General features: G+C 49.9%; 2 protein-coding genes across 3 annotated transcripts; one reads left to right on the top strand and one right to left on the bottom strand.

Moving 5' to 3' along the window:
* Positions 1 to 157: 157 nt before the first annotated feature.
* On the top strand, positions 158 to 6,012 carry ANGPTL6 (angiopoietin like 6). Of its 2 annotated transcripts, XM_036032310.1 has the most exons (7): positions 158 to 550; positions 2,298 to 2,380; positions 2,612 to 3,194; positions 3,849 to 4,023; positions 4,566 to 4,753; positions 4,833 to 5,103; positions 5,579 to 6,012. In XM_036032310.1, exons 3-7 carry the CDS (start codon positions 2,619 to 2,621, stop codon positions 5,767 to 5,769), a joined length of 1,401 nt encoding a protein of 466 aa, XP_035888203.1. In that variant the 5' UTR covers positions 158 to 550; positions 2,298 to 2,380; positions 2,612 to 2,618; the 3' UTR covers positions 5,770 to 6,012. The 2 variants fall into 2 exon arrangements, with proteins under 2 accessions (XP_035888203.1, XP_028377103.2); XM_028521302.2 differs by lacking the exon at positions 2,298 to 2,380 and having other exon boundaries at positions 159 to 550.
* Positions 5,973 to 10,448, bottom strand: SHFL (shiftless antiviral inhibitor of ribosomal frameshifting). Its single transcript, XM_028519948.2, has 8 exons — positions 10,130 to 10,448; positions 9,542 to 9,665; positions 9,308 to 9,357; positions 7,884 to 7,922; positions 7,585 to 7,734; positions 7,025 to 7,128; positions 6,773 to 6,927; positions 5,973 to 6,277 (listed from the first exon to the last, which is right to left on the bottom strand). Exons 1-8 carry the CDS (start codon positions 10,148 to 10,150, stop codon positions 6,048 to 6,050), a joined length of 873 nt encoding a protein of 290 aa, XP_028375749.1. The 5' UTR covers positions 10,151 to 10,448; the 3' UTR covers positions 5,973 to 6,047.
* Between the last annotated feature and the right edge of the window lie 10,558 nt (positions 10,449 to 21,006).

Genomic DNA, 21,006 nt, shown 5'->3' with positions numbered 1-21,006 from the left:
AGTTTTCCTTGCTGCAAAGCGAGGCTACACACAGAAGCCAGCTAGGGTTGCGAGGATTACATGAGATAAAAGGTGTAAAGAGCTTAGAGTCATGGCTGGCACACAGCAGGTGCCACTGGTGATGTTGGTGATTGTCCTTTTCTGTGCGTGTGCATATGTCTGTGTCTGACGCTGGACCTCCCTGGCTTCCTGGGGCTTGCAGCCTCCCACGCTCTATGCTCCACTATGGGGGGAATGTCCAGGGCACTGACCTGTGTTATCAGGCTCTGGTGGCCTGGGCAGGGGTGTCTGGCAATTTGGTCTCAGTTCTTATACGGGAAAGGCTAAATATTTACAGTTGGAGCTCCTGGGCTCAGCATCACAGCTTTAGTCCCAGGCTCCGGGGATTCAGTGGGGTTAGGGGTTACCAAGTCTCCTCCCTCCTGCTCTCCCACCAGCTCTTCCCTTCCCCAGCTCAGAGGCCCCTGCTGGACTAGACCCTTGGCTTTTCCTCTGACTTCTGTACCTGCTACGGGCCTCCTCACTGGATTCAGCATCTTGGTGGTGAGAGGTGAGAGGGCAGGTGAAGGCTGATTCTGTCCATTGACATACCTGGGCTTCTGCTTGGCTGGGGGGCTTCCCAGTCCACTTTCTTACCTCGGCCTGAGATCCTGGTAGGCAGTGGATGTTACATACTCTAGCTCCAGGGTATGTAGTCCATTGCTTTTGTTGGGGGGTCTGGTGTCTTTGGGGTAAGGAGAGGACCCTCCTCTGCCCTTGGGAGCTGCTGTGTGATGTGTGAGCTCAGTCATGAATGTGTCTTTTTCCACCTCAGAACCCCTCCTGGCTCCCACATGAGCCAGGGTAAAACCCAAGTCCTCCTTGAGACTCTCAGGGTCCTGAACACTTTGTTGCCTCACCTTCTTACCCTCACCTCCTTTCACTCACTGTTCCCACCTCACAGGCCTCTCTGCTATTCCTTGGGCACGTTAGCAAGCTCCCACCTCAGGGCTTTTGCACTTGCTATTCCCTCTGCCGGAGTGTCCTTCCCTTTCTCTCTTTTCCTTCAGGTCCTCACTCAAGTGTCAATTCTCTTTATTTTTTTAAAGAATGTATTTATTTTTCAAAGAGAGGGGAAGGGAAGGAGAAAGAAGTAGAGAAACACCAATGTGTGGTTGCCCCTCACATGCCCTCAGTTGGGGACCTGGCCTGCAACCCAGGCATGTGCCCTGGCTGGGAATCGAACCAGTGATACCTTGATTCACAGGCCCGTGCTCAGTCCACTGAGCTACACCAGCCAGGGCTTCATCTTCTCTTTAAACAGAGGCCTGAACCCTCTATTTAAAATGCCTCTCCCAGCCCAGGATTCCCATCCTTTTCCCTGCTTGAGGTTTCTCCTACACACTCATCACCCTGACCTATCTGCCATCCATTGTCCCAGCCAGGATGTCAACTTTATGAAGGCAGGAATTTGTCTGTGTTGGTCATGGCTGAGTCCTCATCGCCTGGAACAGCTCCTGGCACACAATAGGCACCCAAGGAGTGTTTGTTGAATGTGTGAAAGAGATGTGTATGATGATAAAGACCATGGGACATGTGCCCGTGTGGCCACCAGGGCGTGTGGATTGGGACATAGTGGGACTTGGTGCAGATGGGGGTGGTATGTGGACATGTGCTAAGAGTTTTGAGTGTCAGCAAGTGTATATGTGAGGTATGTGTGTCCTCCTTGGAGAGGCGGTTACCCCCAAGTATGATGCAATGGGAGCCTGTGTGTGGATCCTACAGGATCCTACAGGATCCTACAGGGTCAGGTGTAGGTGGCCATGAGTACACATCCTTGAGTGAGGACACTTGGAGGTCACCTGTGTAAGTTGGGTGACACCTGGGGGACACAGCAGACCTGGAGCACATGGGTATTGGGGGGGGGTATGTTTTGATCTGAGGACATGGGAGACGGCCCGTCCATTACTAGACTGAGTGAGACTTGCCCCTCACCCTACCTCATCCCCTCCCACCCACGCTTCCCCTGCTTCTGCTCCAGCCTCTCAAGGTGTTTTTTTTTTTTTTTTTTTTTTTTAATACATCAGCATGATTTAGCCTCATGTTGTACCTGTTGTTCCCACGCAAGGGCTCCTCTTCTCCCCGCCAGACATCCCCATGGCTTCCTCCTTCACCCCTTTCAGGTCTTTAGTCAAACGTCACGTCCTCCAGGTCTTCCTCTCCTCTCAAATTGCTGCTGCATAGATCCCCGTGTCTCTCCTAGCACCATCTAAAACATTTTATTAATCTCATACTTTATTTTGTTCCTTGCCCACCAGGGCAGGGATTTTGTTTCTGACCGTATTACCAACGCCTAGAAATGAGGCCGGAACACGGTAGGCACTCAGTGAAGGCTTGTTGAGTTCTGTCCCGCAGGGTGCCTGGAACTCAGTGGAGAGGCCTGGGCAGGATCCCACTGGGTTGCCTCCAGGCTTGGGGGTGGGGGGAGGTATAGAGGTGAGTGTGTGTGGACCTGGAGTCATAGAGGTGTAAACACGCGCATTGGGCGCAGTTGGGTTTAGTTCAGCCTGAGAGTCGGTCTAGTCTGGGTTCCCCGGCCCTCCTCTCCCTCCCGTTTGTCCTCTGCCTGCAGGGCCGCCATGTGGGTACCAGACCTACACACGCTGCAGCTGCTGCTCCTGCTGGGCATTTCATGGGCGCGGGCGGCCCCCCCGCGCTGCACCTACACCTTCGTGCTACCCCAGCAGAAGTTCACAGGCGCAGTGTGTTGGAGCGGACCAACTGCGCCGCGCCCAGCCCCGGACGCCGTGAACGCCAGCGAGGTTGCCGCGCTGCGCGTGCGTGTAGGCCGCCACGAGGAGCTGCTGCAGGAACTCCAGCGTCTGGCGGCGGCTGACGGCGCAGTGGCGGGCGAGGTGCGCGCGCTGCGCAAGGAGAGCCGCAGCCTAAGCACGCGCCTAGGCCAGCTGCAGACACAGCTGCAACACGAGGCGGGCCCGGGGGCGGGGCCAGGTCCAAGGGTGGAGCCCGCGGCTGCGCTGGAACTGCTCGGGGAGCGCGTGCTCAATGCTTCGGCGGAGGCACAGCGTGCAGCCACCCGCTTTCATCAGCTGGATGTCAAGTTCCGAGAGCTGGCGCAGCTAGTTAGCCGTCAGAGTAGCCTTATTGCCCGTCTGGAGCGCCTGTGTCCGGGTGGCGCGGGCGGGCAACAGCAGGTAACCTCCATTGTATCCCCCAGAATCCCAGCCTGTGTGCACTGTGTGTAAGATGGGCCTCCTGCAACCCCACGATCTCTTATCTGTATTGCAAAACCCAAAACGTTCTGAAACCCAGATTCTTGCCTCTCCTATAATTCATTTGGGTCAAAACTCAACAGTGGCTACTTAAAATCTTTACTTACCCCCTTCATATGAATATTCTTAGCATCTTGTAATATTATGTGGATAAAGACCAAAAAGCCATGTTATGGAAGTGTTATGTGATATACGATATAGACTCTGCAACACTGTTTCTAACTCCTGCATAGTATTCCGAATTCTGGAACGTGTTACTCTGGGACAGTCCCTACCTTACAGAATTGTTAGGAGTACTCAATAAGTTATTACTCATTGTTGGAGCCACTCATATCATTATTTTTACTTTAAAGGAGTTGGAGGCACAGATTGGTTAAGTTGTGCACATCAGAGTAGGAATTTAAGCTCAGCTTTCTCTGTCTGCTCTTGACAGCTAGAGTTAAGCTTTTGGGGAGGATCAATCAATCCATGCCCCTGCCTGATCTCCTGCCCATCTGGGTGCTGAGAGATTGAGCAGCCCAGAGTAGCCTGGGGTGATGGTTAATGCAATCACATCTGATTCTCTTGGTCACCCAGGTCCTGCCACCGCCCCTGGTGCCTGTGGTTCCAGTCAGTCTGGTGGGTAGCACCAATGACACCAGCAGCTTAGACCCAGCCCCAGAGTCCCAGAGAGACCAGACCCTGAGGCAGCAGGGTCCCTTGGCCTCTCCCATGCCTGCAGGGCACCCTGCTCTCCCTACCAAGCAAATGGGTAAGATGAGGGCAGGGCTGTTGAGGGGTGTGAAGAGCCAGGTGACTTCCAGTGTAGCATGAGCAGAGGGAAATTAGAATCAGGATTTTAATGGTATATTCCTCTGACAGTGAGGAGACTGGAGAAAGTAATACTTTTAATCTGGTGATGGAACAAGGGACTATGGCTTTTACTCTGATACAAAGGCCAAAATTTTTACTAGGTACGAAAATAGGAGAGTAGGTACTTTCATTTTGATGGGGATCAGGGGATTTAAGATTGCTACTTTGGTGAGAATTTTAACTGGTTCAGAGTACCATGTTCAGGACTTTTATTCTGGTGAGACCACATAACCAGGATTTAAAAACTCCAGGATCCACATGTGCTGTAGTGAGAGAAGAGTGACTTCCAAAGAAATTGGTATTGGAGTATTGAATTTTGATGAGAATGGGAGAGGCAGGACTGTTATTCTGGTGAGGGGAACCAGTGAAAACTAGGACTCTTACTCTAATAAGGGGTTGGTTGGTCCAGGCTGTACTTACCCCATATGTCTGTCCCCACAGGCCCATGGCAAGATTGTGCAGAGGCACACCAGGCAGGCCATAGGCAGAGTGGAGTGTATGAGCTGCGACTGGGCCGTTATATGGTGTCAGCCTGGTGTGAGCAACAGCTGGAGGGTGGAGGCTGGACTGTGATTCAGAGGCGGCAAGATGGCTCAGTCAACTTCTTCACTACCTGGCAGCACTACAAGGTGGGCACAGCTAAGTAGGGGCAGGGCTGGGCAGAGGAGGGGACCTGCTTCTAACTTTCTGACTTTCCTGCCCTGCCAGGTGGGCTTTGGGCAGCCTGATGGGGAATACTGGCTAGGCCTTGAACCGGTGTATCAGCTGACCAGCCATGGGGACCATGAGCTACTGGTGCTCCTAGAGGACTGGGGGGGCCGTGGTGCCCGTGCCCACTATGATGGTTTCTCTCTGGAGCCTGAGAGGGACCACTACCGCCTACGGCTTGGCCAGTATCATGGAGATGCTGGAGACTCTCTTTCCTGGCATAGTGATAAGCCTTTCAGCACCGTGGATAGGGACCGAGACTCCTATTCTGGTAAGGAGCTCTTATTCCTGTGGGGGGTGGGGTGGGAAGGCGGGATTTCTGGTAAGAATGGAAGGTGGTAAAATTTCTCTCTGGTAAGGATCAGGGTTTGCAAGAGAACAGGGCATAGGACTTTTATTCTGGTGAAGGGCTGAGGAGCCCAGATTCATTCTCTGATGAGGCAATAGTGTCAGGACTCTTGTTCTCGTGGGATGCACGGGGGACTCTGAGAGCTAAGACTCTTATTCTATAAAGGAAGTGGAGATTTTTCCCCCCTGGTAAAGGAATGAGGTAGAGATCCTAGGTTGCAGAAAGGGTGGGAAAAGTGTGACTTGTACTTTGGTAAGGGGATAGGGAAGGAATTAAGGCCATTACTTTGAAGAAGAAAGTGAAGGGCCAAGGGATGCTTGGCTAAAAGCCCTGCACTAGAAGATACTGGTAGATAATTTTATTCTGGTAAGAGAACATGGACTTTCTCTCCCCTTAGGTAACTGTGCCCTGTACCATCGGGGAGGCTGGTGGTACCATGCCTGTGCCCACTCCAACCTCAATGGTGTGTGGCACCGTGGTGGCCACTACCGCAACCGCTACCAGGACGGGGTCTATTGGACTGAGTTTCGTGGAGGGGCTTACTCTCTCAAGAAGGCTGCCATGCTGATCCGGCCTCTGAGGCTGTGATCATCTGTCCCCCAGGTTCCAGGGGATGTTTGTCACCAGGAGCCCAAGTTGTCCTGGCCACACCTCCTCCATGGTTCAGTGTGAGCCATGTCCCACAGACCTTCCCACCATGGATCTGCCCCCCAGGACCCTGAAAACAGGACCCAAGAATCCCCCTGCAAACATCTCCAACCCAGGTGGCTTCCCAAGGGCACTTAGATCTTGGTTTGAGCTCATATTTTATAACAACACAAAGTATCCACACACTGTGTCTGGTTTGCATCTGCACCTGGCAGGGGTCACTCCCCGTGCCCACCCTCCTCCTCCTCCTCCTCCTCCTCCTCTTCTTCTTCCCTCAGGTCCTCCAGGATGAGGTTGTCCAGGTGTTCTAGGAGGCCCCCCTGGCTCAGGCAGGTGGCCACAGTGGAGCCACTGCTGATGTGGGGGTTGCTGGGGTGCAGGACTTTGGGCAGGTGGTTTTGCTTCCGGCTCTTGGGGTGTGCACAGGATGTCCCAGGCACGTGGGGCTCTGGGAAGGGAGGGGTTCTGAGGTCCATGGGCTTGAGGTCACATGAGACTTTGGGGGCAAGGGGTCTGAGGCCATGGGGGATCTGGGAAGGGGACAGGCTGAGGCCACAGGCTCAGAGCTATAGAAGGTTCAGAGTTGAAAGTCATAGGTGTCAATGCCACAGGAGACCCAGGGACATGGGCATCACCTGAGACTCCAGAAGACAAAACAGGAACCAAGAATAGAGAGACCATAGAGGCAGAGGCCATGGGCCACTGGAGGAAAATTACAGAGCCTCATGGGCAAGACGATGGAAGGTGGCTGATGCTGTGGGAGGTAGTGCTGAAGGCCAGAGACTGGGGTGGGGCACAGAAGACATGGAAGGAGGGGCCAATGCCATGGGAAGTGGCCACAGGGACTGAGACCCCAGAGGGCTCTTGGTACTTAAGACCCCAGAGGTTGCTAGATCAAGGCCAAACAGACCGCCCAGAGTGGGGGCACACTCCAGGCCCTTACCTCGCCGGTTGTAGCAGTCGGCAGCTGAGCAGGAGTGGGTGTGGGTGCTGCGGTGCCCTGTGTCCCGGTCCCAGCGCGGAGGAAGGATCCGTGTCGGATACACGGGAAAGCCACATCCATAGCAAGGGGATGGGGACCCCATCTGTGCCCAGCCCCTGGGGGCAGGCAGGGCCGTGAGGGTCCAAGGGTGAGGGTGAGGCTTAGGCTGGGCTGGGGCCAGAGCAGGAAGGGCAGGGCTAAGGGGTGCCTCACCGAAAGTTGTGCCGGCACTTTGGACAGTGGAACTCAGCCACGCCCCACATCTTGTCACATGGCACTGGCTCATAGCGCTTCCTGCATTTCCTACACCGGGACACCTGGGGGTGTGGAAAAGTGAACAGGCTCCCTGTCAAAGGGGAGCTCTGGTAGCTTGATTATTGGGAATATTTACACCATGGAAATTGGTCAACACTACAAATCTGGGGTCCCTCCCAAGCTGCAAGAGCTGGTTCTTAAGCATGTACAAGCCCAATGGTCAGTGGGTCCAGAAGTCAGATTTGGGGTTGAGGTTTCACAGTCAGGTTTGATTTCTGAGGTAGCTGTCAAACTGTGGAGTCAGAAGTCAAGCTCTGGGGTAAGGGTTGAGCTCCTCAAGTTAAAGGTCAGATGTCCAGCTCAGGGTGGGAGTTGGGGTCTGAGACTGAGGTTGAGCTCCCAGAGCTTGCTGTTCTTAAATGATGTTCTTAAAATCAGAGCTTCAGACACTGAGGGTGGGGGTTGGGAGTGGAGTTTAGGGCAGTCAGCAGAATTGAGGTCAGGGGTTGAGTTATCACCTCCTTCCTCTGAGGCACGCGGCGCCACCAGACATGGTCACAGGAGGAGCAGGCAAACTGCCGGTCCACGGCAGGGATGAGGTCTTCCTGGGCACGCTGGAACATGCGCAGGTTGGCTTCCGTCAGTGGCAGGAGGGAGGTCGCCACTGCCTGTGGAATTGGGCGGGTGGGCATTACAGTGTGGTCACCCTCCTCCCCCAAAATGAACACATGTCAGTGCCACTCTCCGACAGGCATACACCTCTCCCCCATGGGTGGCCTCCCTGGTCCACCTCCCCAAGCCCATGTCTTGGACTCACCTGGATGTCCTGGTCCTGCTTCATGTCCTCTGGTGGGTCCTGGGTGGAGACACGAGGGGCAGAGGCTGAGGATTCAGCTCAGGCCTCTTTTCACCTTATTTGTTGCGGGGGGGATCTTGGCCCCATATAAGAGTAGAGTGTTCCCAACTCACAGGGAGCTGACTAAGTGGTACTCGCTTACTCAGTTACCCTTATAGCAGTTCTGAGAGGTGGGCTCACTTGTTATCCCCATTGCTGAGATGGGGAAACTGAGGCCCAGAGCTGGTAGAGGGCTTGCCTGAGATCACCCTCAGTGAGTGTGGTGAGGCAGGTCTGGACCTCATACTCCCATTCTGCTTGCGAATGTCATATGCTTGTCAGCATTGAGACGTTGCCTCTTTGAGATCATGCTGCTTTAAGTTACGTGTTCCAACTCTGGGTTCAGATAGAAGCAAGTTTGATCCCCTGCTCTTCGCCCCCTGCCCATTACGTTCAGCTGTAAGAATGTGGCCAAGCCACCCCCCAACCCTGGGTTCCTAATGAAGGGCATCTAAGAGTCTAGGCTCTGGCTCTGTGTGGCTGGGGTTCAAGTTCCAGTGGCCTCCCGCATGCTGCATAATCCTGGCCAGTGACTTCCTCGCTCTGTGTCTCGGTTTCCTCATCTGTCAAATGAGGCGATAAATAATAGGGCCTGTTTCATGGGGCCACTGTGCCAATGAAATGAGTCACAGGTAAAATTCCTGGAGTCCTGCTGCAAGGGAAGTGCTCCATCAATGCTCCTCTTTGCTATTATTTTACAATACTCCTTACAGGTATAAATGTAAATGTATAAATATAAAGAGTGCAATACATATTTTATTATACTCTTTAACAACTCAATGGTGGGCCTTTCAAGAAGGCAAAATCCACAGTGCATCAGCCACCAAAGCCATGCAGAGGGCAATGTGGCCGTGATGTTCCTGTGTCTCAAAGCCTTTCATCCATCCATCCATCCACCCATCCATTTAGCACTTGAGCTTCCCTGCCCCTCTCTCTTCCTCATCTCCTGCTCATCCCAGACTGTGTGCCTTTGCTCACACCATTCTCTCTTCTACAAGACCCTTTCTGACCCCTCCATTCCCAGGGATCACTCTTCTCCAGCGAGTTGGCAACACATCCTCTAGGAAGCTTTCTCTGACCTCCAGGACTCCTCTATGATGACATTAATCCTGGCTGGTGTTGCTCGTTAGTTTCATGTCTCTCTCCCCCATTTAATACCATCAGCAAGTAATGAACACATACTGTTTGCAAGCTTCCTGGCTGAGCAGTGAAGAAGTAAATGTGGCTGGACCATGCGTTGTGGACTGGCAGGTGCACTGAGGGGGCTCATTATGGATGGATGGGCTGGGTTCCCACTGTTCTCCCTCCCCAGTTACCTTGTCCTTTGAGAAGAGGGGGCAGTTTACCTGGGCATCCAGGTCATTACTCAGTTCCTGTCCATCTTTCTGCTTTACTCCTGGTGGGGAGAGTAAGTGTAAGTGAAGGGCCCTTGAAGGATCTTGTGGGAATTTCAGGTTCCCAGAGCCCCAATACAGACCAAGAGAGGATCTCAACGCCTCTCTCTACCTTCCTCACCGACCACGCTCCCCTCGCGCGGAACCCCCACCAGAACCAGGACCCCAGCCCTCCTGTCCGCTCACCATACACGATGGAGCGGCCCACTCCGGTGTGGTCGCTGCCAAATTTCCTCATCAGAGTCCCCGCCTTCTTGGAGGAAACCTTCCCATGAAACTTCTCCCGGAGGCGCCTGACACTCTTCTCCAGCTGGGGGATGGAGGAGTCAGGTGGGCTCCGAAGGTGTAAGGAGAAGAGCGATCGCCCCTCCCCCATCTCTAGTCTTTCTCCTCTCTGCCCGAACTTGACCCATGGTTTTGGCCTCAGCACCTCCTACCTCCATCCCTCAAGGCATTTCCTGGAAAAAGCCAAAGTCCCCACCAGGCTTTGGGGGAGGGTGTGGACTGGGGCAAGCGTCCCAGGCTCGGGAGGAGGCCGGCCAGGCAACCCTGGCCTCTGACCCTTGACACTGCAGCCCCCGCTTTCGTCGAGGAGGCCGCATTTCGCTCAGGGGGAGGTGGCAGTCACTCTCCTTTCTGAAGGGGGACAAGCGCCAGCTAGGGAAAGGTCTGAGCTTCGGATGGAGTACCAGGAACTGTGAAGCCCCCTTCGCGGCCCCTGCCCCTCCCTGGCATCTCTGGCGGGCCCCCGGCCCAGTCGTAGTCATCTCCTACCTCCACACCTTCTTGAGACATGGTGGCGGCCCGCGCAGGTACCGCGAGGGTCCGCACTGCGCGCTCTGCGCCCCCCGTACTTGGGCGCGCCCGGCGGTCCAGCAGCACGCAGGGCAGGGGGCGGGGCTCCGGGCCAGCTCCGCCTTTCCTTCCTGGCCCCTTCTTTCGCTTTCGATGGATGGGTTGGGGGCTGTGCGCCGGCTCCGCCCCGGCTCCGCCTCTGCTCTAGCGCCCCAAACCCAGGAGGGCTCGTGGGGTTTGCACCCTGCAGCGGAGCGCGCAGACCTTGGGTGGGGGAGGCGGTGCGGCCTCTGCAGTCGGTCACATGTCCCCACGCTGCGCGGGGTCCGCGTCTTCACGTCCTCGTGGGGGCGGGGCTGCATGGAAGGCCGCTGCGAGTCTCCGCGCTGCTGGCCCCCCGAAGCTAGCGTTCCCCTAGTTCCTCTCGCCTTCTTTCCTCCCCCAGGAATCAGGCGCTAATTAGGAGCAAGGCCCTTACCTCTTTCCGAGTCTTCTATCTGGCTGCCTGATATCCTTCTCTGAACCTCAGTGTACCCCTCTGTAAAATGGGGATGATAAGAGGGACTACACTCTAGGTGTGTGTGGGTTTTGTGTGCTTGCGTATTTGGGTGTTTGCCAGAATTCGAGACCCTGGGGAGGACGTTTAGTACCGCCAGGCATGCAAACTAGGAAGCGAACTAGTCACTGGGCCACCCAGCGCTGTTAGTCCGAAGACACAGGCATTGGGGCTTGCGGCAGGTGCTTGTAAAAACACAGCAAGAAGATTCTAACCCAGTCAGCACTGGGGGCTGAAGGTGTCCTTACAAGGGGCTCTGACCCAGCCCATAGGCAACAGGGATGGCTTCTTGGAGGAGGGGAAGGCTTGAAGTTTGAGGTTTTAGCTAGGCTAATGATAGAGTGGGGAGGGGGAAGCAGCTGGTGCAAAGACTCCCGAATCAAGAGAGAGTCTGGTGCTTCGGGCTAGGGCTTCTCAACCTCCTCACTGCCGACATTTTGGGCTGGAGAGTTCTTTGTGCTGTGCGCTGTAGGACGCTGAGCAACATCCTTGCTGTCCCCCCCTCTAGATGCCAGTGGCACCCCTCCCCCAGTGGTTGACAACTGGAAGCGTTTCCGGACATTGCCAGATGTCCTCTGGGGGGAAGCAAAATTACATTAGAACAAATGACTCCATTTTTTTCCAATTGTGCACCCCTATCAGAGAAATGTTGAAGCTCCACCCCAGATGGATATTCCTTTATAAATGACATACAAATACAGTTATACCAATAGATTCTGTAGATTATTTATAATAATATATTTATTAAATAAGTATATTCTTTAGCAAACAAAAAATGAAGATTAAAAAAATAGGTGTTCTAATGTTTTTTATTTGACTCCCAAAGCTTTGTGTGTGTGGAGACGACTCTATCAGTGAATGCAAACAGTTCGTGGCTTTTTGAGGCAGGGATGGGGGCCTGGAGGCTGCACACAGGGCCTGGGATTTTGTCTCGAGGGAAGTGGGGAGATGTGGAGGGGCTTTCCCTTTATAGTTGCCAAATGCTCCTTACCCAATGGAAGGGGAGGTCACAGCTATGTCCCGTCCCCTGGCCAGGGTGGGCACCGAATCGACCAGAGACAAGTGGGAGACTGTTCCAGCTACTACAAGGAGCAGGGCCACTAGATGCTCCTAGTAGTGGCCACCATACTGAGTGCTCACTCTGTGCCAGGCACTGTTCCAGGTCCTGTGGATAGAGCATCAAACAAAACTAGGAACTCTGCCCTCTGAGAGCTGGTATTCTAGTAGGGGAAACACGAGAAATTTTATACACACACGCGCACACACCCACACACGCACAGGACATAAGTGTTAGAAGAAACATGAACTGAGGCAGGGAGATGGAAAAGGGGGCGTCAGAGGAGGTGACTCGAAGTGACCTCTGAGGGCAGACCTGAAGGAGGTGGGTGAAGAGAGTCCCAGACAGAGCCAACAGCAAGTGCCAAGGGCCCCCGAGGTGGGAGCATGGGACTGTTGTCAGCAGTTGTAGTAGTGCTCTATCACTGCATAACAAGTTATCCCCAAACTTATTATTTCATATAGTTTTTGTGGGTCAGGAATCCAGGAGCGGCTTTGCTGGGCTTTTCTGGCTCAGGGTCTCACAGGGTTGCTGTCGAGATGTCTGTGGGGGCTGCAGTCCCCTGAGGGTCTGATTGGGGCCAGGTGATCTGCTTCCTGGGTGGCTCACTCACATGGCTGGCAGGTGAATGCTGGGTGGTGGAATGCCTCAATTTATCCCTCCTTGAGATGCCTGAGTACACTCCCATCTTGGCAGCAGGCTTTCCCAGAGCAAGTGATTCCAGAGAAGGAAACCTGGGTGGAGGTTGTATCTTTTCATGACCTACCCTGGAAGTCACATTGTATCACTTCTGCCTCCTTCTGAACTTTAAAACTGAGTCACTGGATCCAGCCTATGACCAAGCACGAGAGAATAAAGACCCTGCCTCTCTCCTCCCACACTCCCATCTCCTGCTGGAGCCTCTCAGTGGCTGCACCAGAAGGCAAGGAGAGCCGGGATCTGGTCATGCGGTCAACCTCTCAGGGCACAGAGTTGGGGGGGAAAGGGGGAGAGTTGATTTGGAAGGACAAACAATATTTAACCAGAGTATTGAATGTCAGCATTGTACATTAACAGAAAAGCAAACATTCTCAGCGATCACATGGGGGCGCTGCCTACCGACCAACAGTTCTGTTTGAGATTTTTTTTTTTTTTGGTGGGGGGAGGGCTAGATGTGGCTGGCTGTGCAGTGGTGTGAGCATTACTGCATTTTATCCTTTGTCTTTATAAAAAGGTGTGGAAAGGGAGAAAATGGATGTGCTGATAATGTGATTGAGTCAATTTGGGGCTCATTGGATCCATTCATTAATTTGACAGACGTGTACGTATCAGGTGCTTCTGATGGCGCAGGCGTGGTGCTGGGCAGCATCTCTGCCCTTCCAGAGTCAGAGTCTTAATGGAAAGAGAAGCATGAAGCAGATGATATTGCAAGTAATTATTTAATTATATTTATGGTGTATTCCGCTCCCCACCGCCTCCCGGATGGAGAGAACCATGAGAAAGGATAACACATGGGAACGGGACCTGGTTAGGGTGGTCAGGGCGGACTTCATTGGGAAGGTGCCTCTTGAGCTGAATCCTAACACTATCTGAAACACTGTGCTAAGTGTTTTAAAATGTACTCGATCCTCATAGCAACCCTATGAAGTGGGTAGTAGTATTATAAATGGGAAAACAGTGTTTTTTCGGTTGTTTTGTTTTTCTGAATGCAAGATTCTGCTCATCAGGTGAATAGGAGTTATCTAAGTGAAGAGGTTCAGGGCAGAGGGAACAGCATGTGCAAAGGTCCTGGTGTGGGAAAGGGCTTGGTCCATTGCAGGAGGTGGAAGGCCAGTGCAGCTGGGGCTTAGTGAGAAGAGGGGATAGTGGAGGCAAGTGAAGATTGGGCCAAAAGCCACAAATCTTGACCTTCAGCTGGGCCCTTTGAGGTTTAAGGTGGTGACCATATGTTTAATTATAGAGGAAGTGGACACAGTTGAAGCATGTGTATGCTTTTTGCAACCTAGTCAAATTTCCCCTCAGTTGACCAAATGAAGACATTTGGGAATGCCCAGAACTGGAAGTAGGGAAATCTCAAAACTGTTGGAGAGGGAGTCCCTTGTTAGAACCTTTGGAGAGGGCAACTTGGAAAGGCCTACTAAAGTATTAAGCATGCCGAATGAACCATTTCTTTCATTTCCTGTATTCTGATGCTTTGGCATCTGGGACCTTGCTGACGCTGGGGGCACGGTCCCTCCCTGGGCACACAAAATCACCTGTGGGCATTTCTGTGTGAGGATCTCCATAGCACCTTTACTTTCCACATTGCGTATTTCTCAGCAACTAAATTATTTTTGGCAACAAACTTCCATCACTTTTGTAATTAGAACCAAAATATACACAGTAAGATAAATTCAATCTTTTAAAATTGACTTTAGAGAGAGAGGTAGGGAGAGAAAGAGAGAGAGAGAGAGAAGGAGAGAGAGACAGATGGATGTGAGAGAGAAATATGAATTGGTTGCCTCCCATATGCACCCTGACCGGGGATTGAATCCACAACCCAGGCATGTGCCCAGACCAGGAATCAGGCCTTTTGGTGTATAATCAGCTGAGCCATCCGGTCAGGGCAATCCAGTTATTTTTTAAAACAACATGTGTGAAATCCTGGAAATATATCTTTGGCAATGACACTTAACGGGTGAGAAGGAATTTGGGATTTTATCATTTGTGTAGTCCTCAGTAAATAGAAGTCCTTCACCAGAAATCTGTTGTTTGCATTTTGCATAATCAGCTTTGAACACATTTCCAGGAATGCATTACATGCGAAGTTGAGTAACTTGTCTGGGGCTCTGCTCAAATGGATCCGGTGAGTGGAGAAATCACAGTAGCAAAAATACTCTGAATGTATCCAGGCCTTGCTGGGTGCCAGGCACTCTGTGGGGTGTCCTCTGGGCTCCAGCCTATCAAGTCATTCTTAAGCATTCTTCTTCGGTGCCACTGTTCCTTTTGCAAATGAAGAACCTGAATTTCAGAGTGCTTAAGCAAACCATGCAGGACAGGCAGCTTGTAAGTGGCATAGTCAGAACTCGAACTCAGGCCAGCTGATAGCAATGTTCCTTCAAGCTGAAATTTTATTTTAAAGATTTTCTTTATTTATTTAGAGAGAGTGGATGGGAGGGGAGAAGGAGAGGGGGAAAACATTGATGTGCAAGAGAAACATAGATTGGTTACTTCTCACGCACTCCCAACCAGGGACCTGGCCAGCGACCCAGGCATGTGCCCAGACCTGGAATCAAACCAGCAACCTTTCAGTTCACATGTCAGCACCCACTCAGCTGAGCCATACCAGCCAGGGCTATGATCCCTCTCTTTAATGGTAGCTCTAGGGATCACAATATACATACTGAAGTTTTCCTGGTCTATTTAGAATTAATATTTTACCACTTCGAATGGAATGCAAAGCCACTATTTAGTTCCTTCCCTCCCATTTTTATGTTGGAGTTGTCACATGTGAACATCACATACATTGAAAATGTCGTCAGTCATTGTTTTAATTTTGGGTCTCAGCTATCAGATATTTTAAAGAACTTAAGGGGAGAGAGAGAGTCTATTATATCAACCAAAAATGTATCATTCTCTTGGTCTTTGTTCCTGAAGTTTTAACTTTCTTTCGGTATTATTTTCTTTCCATTTGAAGAACTTCCTATAATCATTTTTTAAAGAACAGGTTTGCTAGCAAACAAATTTTCTTGGTTATTCTTTGAGAATGTCCTTATTAACCTTCATTCCTGAAGGGTATTTTCAGTGCATATAGAATTTTAGGTTGACAGTTCTTTTCTTTCAGAACTTGAAAAATATCGTCCCACTGCCTTCCATCCTGCATGCTTTCCAATGAGAAATCTGCCGTCACTGTGATCATTCTTTGTGTGCAATGGCTGGTCCCTCCTTGGCTGATTTCAGCAGTTTTTCTTTGTCTTTAGTTTTCAGCAATTGAGTTTAAATGCATTTTATTGTTAGACACTCCACAACATGTTTTTCTTAAAAACAATGCCTCCACCCCAAATAAATCAAGGTCAAAATAAATGAAGGGCTTAAGATACCATCCATACCATTTGTCTAGTCTGGTGTGCAGATGAAAAGCAGCAGCCCAGTTATGATGACAGGTGACGATCCAAATGGTCAAATTTCTTAATGTTTTTCCACTTCTAAACCAACCTTAAGGAAAATCATACATGGGGTCACACCGTCCTCATGGTAGCCAGCAGAGCAACCACGCCATCTGGATTTATGTTTTTGCCAATAGAGAACAGGTAGTTTTTTGAAAGTAGCAAGGATGTGCTGGATTTGTTTGCAGCCCCTGTCATAAAAGGCTTTACTCTTTCTGGTTTCAGTTCTTCAAGTTTTCCTGGGATGATTTCATGTCATCTTAATGTACTTCCTGCAGGCTTCTTTTGTGAAGCTATTTTCTTCCCAATGATGGTTCATGACAATATCAACAGAAGTGATTACTGCACATTTGGTACCTTTACCCTGGGTGTGGAGGCATTTCCACCAATGAGTGAGTCATCAGTGTCCCTCTGTTCCACCTCCAGGCACAGTCCATCTTCAATCTCCCGGGCTTATAGATGAGAACACATATCGGGCGGATGAGTCTTGGTAGATGATCGTGATGGAGGGGGGAAGGATGCTCTTGCTGATGGTCTTGGTAGATGATCGTGATGGCGGCTGGAAGGAGACAACGGTGGCGGAAGTCCACAGCTTGGAGGGAGCATGGTGCAGCCCAAGCTGCTGTCAGGGGGAGCCAGCAGAAAACTTTTGATTAGGATGGGTTCAGGCATGGGTTTCTTTGAGTCTATTCTGCTTGGGGTTTGCTGAACTTCTTGAATCTATAGGCCTGTGTTGTTTGACATTTGTGGGGTTTTCAGCCATTATTTCTTGAAATATTTTTTCTGTGTTACGCTCTTTTCTCCTCTCTTTCTGGGGCTCTCATGACAGGAATGCTAGACCTTTTAGTCCCACATTCTGTTGTTGAGGTTGGGTAATTTCTTTTTTTTTTTTAAGACTGTATTTATTTACTTTTAGAGAAGGGAAGGGAGGGAAAAAGAGAGGGAGAGAATATTAATGTGTGGTTGTCTCTCAAGCACCCCCTACTGGGAACCTGGCCCCCAACCCAGGCATGTACCCTGACTGGGAATTGAACCAGTGACCCTTTAGTTTATAGGCTGGCACTCAATCCACTGAGTCACACCAGCCAGGGCATCTTTTTTTTCTTAAATAAGTTAATATTTATTCCATTTTCTCTGACCCCCTTTTCCTTGACTTGAGAAACTGAATTTTCTGCATCAAATTATTGCAATGTTTAACCTGAACTTATAAAAGAAACAAAATAAGTGTTATGTCATTAAAAACAAAAACCTGGATCAAGTATAAAGGACACATGGACAAAAACTAGGGGGCTGGGAATGGGGAGAGGTGGGGAGGGTTGGAGAGGGGGCTGGAATGGGAGTAAAAGACAGAAAACTGTACTTGAATAACAATTCAAATAAAAAGATAAAAATAAATAAGTAAAAACCTTAGTCTATGGCAGAGTGGAAGTATCAACTGCCAATACTATTAAGATCTAAGTTAGTAATTTACGTGAAAGTTTCCATTTACCCACTAGGAGCCAACTGAAAGAGCTCCCAGTGCCCACATGGGAATGATTTCAGCAACAGCATCAAGTAGTACTGGATTATAAACCAAGTTAATATCCACGAGTCCTTACTGAAATAAATAAAAAATTGAAAAAATAATAAATGAGGGAGAAGCGACTAATCCCCCACGCAGAAGAGTTTTCAGTAGTGCGTTCAGACACCCCATCCCTTTAGAGTGGGCTGCACAGACGGGCTTCCTCCCAGGGGGCATGCTATGGAGAAGGAAGTGGGGACAGTGGTCTCACAGCAGAGAAGCCCGACAAACACCACTTCAGTCAGGTGATTGTTTATGACAACACCAGTTGTCACAATGTTGATCATAAATACCTTTGATACAATATAATGGAAGGGGCACTTTATTTCTGTGACATTCCTCCACCAAACCTGTGACCCCCACATGTCTAATCATGAGAAAACGTCAGATACATTCCAGTAAAGGGATATCCTATAATATTCCTGAACAGTATTTCTCAAAACTCTCAGGGATATGAAAACAAGAAGAAGTCCGAGAAATTGTCACAGCCACAAGGAGCCTAAGGAGACCTGGCAGCTAAATGTGATGTGGTGTCCTGGATACGGTCTTGGAAAAAGGCACTAGGTGATAACTGTGGATGTCAGGAAATAATAATGTATCAGTGTTGGTTTATTAAGTAAAACAAATGTATTATGGGAGGTGTTAATAATAGGGGAACCACAACCACAGAGATTGGTTTCCTCTCGTATGCACCCTGACCGGGACCAAACCTGCAACATAGGCATGTGCCCCAACTCAGAACTGAACTAGTGACCTTTCACTTTGCGGGACCACACCCAACCAACGGAGCCACACTGGTCAGGGCCAAAGAGAGAATCTTGAAAGCAGCAAGAAAAAAGAAGTTAGCTACCAACAAGGGAGCTCCCATAAGACTTTCAGCTGATTTATCAATAGAAACTTTGCAGGCCAGGAGGGATTGGCAAGAAATATTCAAAGTGTGGAAAAGTGAGACCTAAAATTAAGATTACTGTACTGAGCGAAGCTATTATTTAGAATCAAAGGATAGGCAAAGAGATTTCCAGGTAAGAAAAAGTTAAAGGAGTTCATCCCCACCAGACCAGTATTACAGGAAATGTTAAAGGGTCTCCTTTAAGAAGAAGGAAAAAAAGATTAAAAACATGAACAATAAAATGGCAATAAGTACATATCTATCAAAAACTGAATCTAAAAAAAGAATAAATGAACAAGCAGAACAGAAACAGACTCATGGATACAGAGAACATTTTGGTGGTTGCCAGGTGGGTAGGGGTGGGGGGTAGGTGAAAAAGGTGAAAGGAGTAAGGAGTAGCAGTTGGCAGTTACACGACAGTCACAGGGATGGAAGGTGCAGCATAGGGAATACAGTCAGTGATATTGTCATAACTATGGATGGTGTCGAGGGGCATTAGATTTACTGGGATGATCACTTAGTAAGTTATATAATGTCTAATCACTGGGATATACATTTGAAACTAATATTGTATGCCCACTGAAACTAAAAAATAAAAAAAAAATTTGAAAAGGAAAAACTAATAGGGGAAATTTGCGGGGGTATATGAGAGTTCTTTGTACTATTTTCCCAGTTTTTCCGTAAATCTAAAATTGATATAACAATAAGGCCTATTTAAAAAGTGTCCCACCCTGGCTGGTGTAGCTCAGTGGACTGAGTGTGGGTTTCAAACCAAAGGGTTGCTGGTTCAATTCCCAGTGAGGGCGCATGCCTTGGTTGAGGCCAGGTCCCCAGTGGGGGCCACGTGAGAGTAAACCACACATTGATGTTCTCTCCCTCTCTTCCTCCCTCTCCTCCCCTCTCTAAAAATCAATAAATAAAAATTTTAAAAACACACAACTGAATTGTCATATTAAAAAAATAAGTAAAAGTGTCCCCACCTTTTGCCTTGGAGGGACATCTGTACATGGCAATGAATGCATAGACTCTGCAGCCAGATTGCTTGGGTTCAAACCCCAAGCTCTGTCACTTATTATCTGTGGTTGGCAGTCTCCAAGATTGCCCCGATTGACCCCTGCCTCCTGGAGGTCGTGCCCAGCATAGTCCCTGCCTATACTAGCTTGTGTGACCAATAGAGTGTTTTGGAGATAATGCTGTGTCCTATATGAAGCTAGGTCGTAAAAAGACATCTTGGCTTCCTCCTTGCTCTTCCTCTCGGATCACCTGCTCTGGAGAAAGCCAGCTGCCGTATTGTGATGACGCTCGAGCTACCTGTGGAGAGGTGCACATGGCAAGGAACTGAGTCCTCCCCCTGACAACCATGACCGACCTGCCAGTCATGTGTGTGAGCTACTGTGGAGGTGGCTCCTTCCCATCAGGACTTCAGATGACAGCAGCCTCTGCTGACATCTTGGTTGTCACCTCATGAGAGATTCCCTGAGCTCAAATTATGCAGCTAAGCTGCTCCCTGGGGATTCCTAACCTGAGGAAACTGAATGATAATAAATATTTATTGCTTTAAACTTCTAAGTTTTAGGGCAATTTGTTGGATAGCAATAGATAGCTAATGCAGTAACTCAAAGATAGGCACATTTCCCTCCTGTAAAGCCCAGATAATAAATATCATACATTTTCAGGTTGCATGGTCTTTGTTACACATTCTACTCCTCCTTCTTTATAACCCTTTAAAAGTGTAAAAAACATTCTTGGCTTGAGGGCTGTACAAAAACAGGTCATGAGCCTCCCTCCCTCCCCCCTTTCTTCTTTCCTTCCTCCATCCTTCCCTTCTTCTTCCCTCCATTCCTCTCTTTCCTTTTATCTCTTCCTCCCTTTCTCCCCTTCTCTCTTCCTTCTCTCTCAATCTCACTTTTACTCTTTTATTTATTCAATCACTCATTCAGAAAAATGAGCCTGTACTGTGTGCCAGGACCAAGGGAGCTGCTGTCACTAAGACAGACAGCTTCTCTGCTCTCCTGGGGCTCCCAGCCCAGGGGAGGACAGCAAAGGTGCAGGGAAAGAACCTATGTTATGCACTGTGATGTTTACTCTGAAGGGAACAAGCAGGCTGCAGGGAGAGACAACTTCAGGGGAGGAGCCAATTTCATCTAGCCAGGGTGGCTGGGTAAAGGAGGCCTCTTTGAGCAGAGAATTGAAGGATAGGCAAAAGCAGTGTTGGGAAAAGTGTTGTGGGCAGAGGGAACAGCTTGAGCAAAGGCCTAGAGACAAGAAAGAGCTTGGAGCTTCTGGGGACCATGGAGGAGGCCAGTGTGGCTGCAGTGGAGTGAGGCGAACAGTGGAGGGACAAGGGGTCGAGAAGTGACACGGCCATGGTTCAGGGCCTTGAGGCTGGAGTGTGTGAGAGCAATGGGAGCCTAGGAGGGTTTCAAGCAGGGATTGCTGTGACCTGATTTTCTTCTGACTGTTGTGTGCATTCTAGCAATTCTATTCACTCCTCATGGACTTTTGTCTGGCTCACTGATACTATGTCTAGTGAATATTTATTGAGCACTTACTATGTGCTAGGCACTAACAACTGTCTGAAGGAAGTAATGTTAGAGATGAGGAAACCAAAACACAGAGGGGTAAGCTCCACAGCTCCACCTTCTTCCTGAGGTTTTTGGCCATCATCT

This window comes from Phyllostomus discolor, chromosome 8, assembly GCF_004126475.2.
Source record: "Phyllostomus discolor isolate MPI-MPIP mPhyDis1 chromosome 8, mPhyDis1.pri.v3, whole genome shotgun sequence".
In the NCBI taxonomy this organism is placed as follows: Eukaryota; Metazoa; Chordata; class Mammalia; order Chiroptera; family Phyllostomidae; genus Phyllostomus; species Phyllostomus discolor.
The sequence above is the reverse complement of the archived record's forward strand: the minus strand, read 5'-3'. Positions and strand labels throughout refer to the sequence as shown.

What these genes read in the sequence shown, in the direction of transcription:
- ANGPTL6 (XM_036032310.1), top strand. Translation starts at nt 2,619, where the DNA reads ATGTGGGTACCAGACCTACACACGCTGCAGCTGCTGCTCCTGCTGGGC. An exon ending in GCGCGGGCGGGCAACAGCAG is followed by an intron (nt 3,195 to 3,848) that starts GTAACCTCCATT and finishes TTGGTCACCCAG; the next exon opens with GTCCTGCCACCGCCCCTGGT. An exon ending in GGACCGAGACTCCTATTCTG is followed by an intron (nt 5,104 to 5,578) that starts GTAAGGAGCTCT and finishes CTCTCCCCTTAG; the next exon opens with GTAACTGTGCCCTGTACCAT.
- SHFL (XM_028519948.2), bottom strand. Translation starts at nt 10,150, where the DNA reads ATGTCTCAAGAAGGTGTGGAG. An exon ending in TGTCTCAAGAAGGTGTGGAG is followed by an intron (nt 9,666 to 10,129) that starts GTAGGAGATGAC and finishes TCCATCCCCCAG; the next exon opens with CTGGAGAAGAGTGTCAGGCG. An exon ending in GTAATGACCTGGATGCCCAG is followed by an intron (nt 7,923 to 9,307) that starts GTAAACTGCCCC and finishes GTCTCCACCCAG; the next exon opens with GACCCACCAGAGGACATGAA.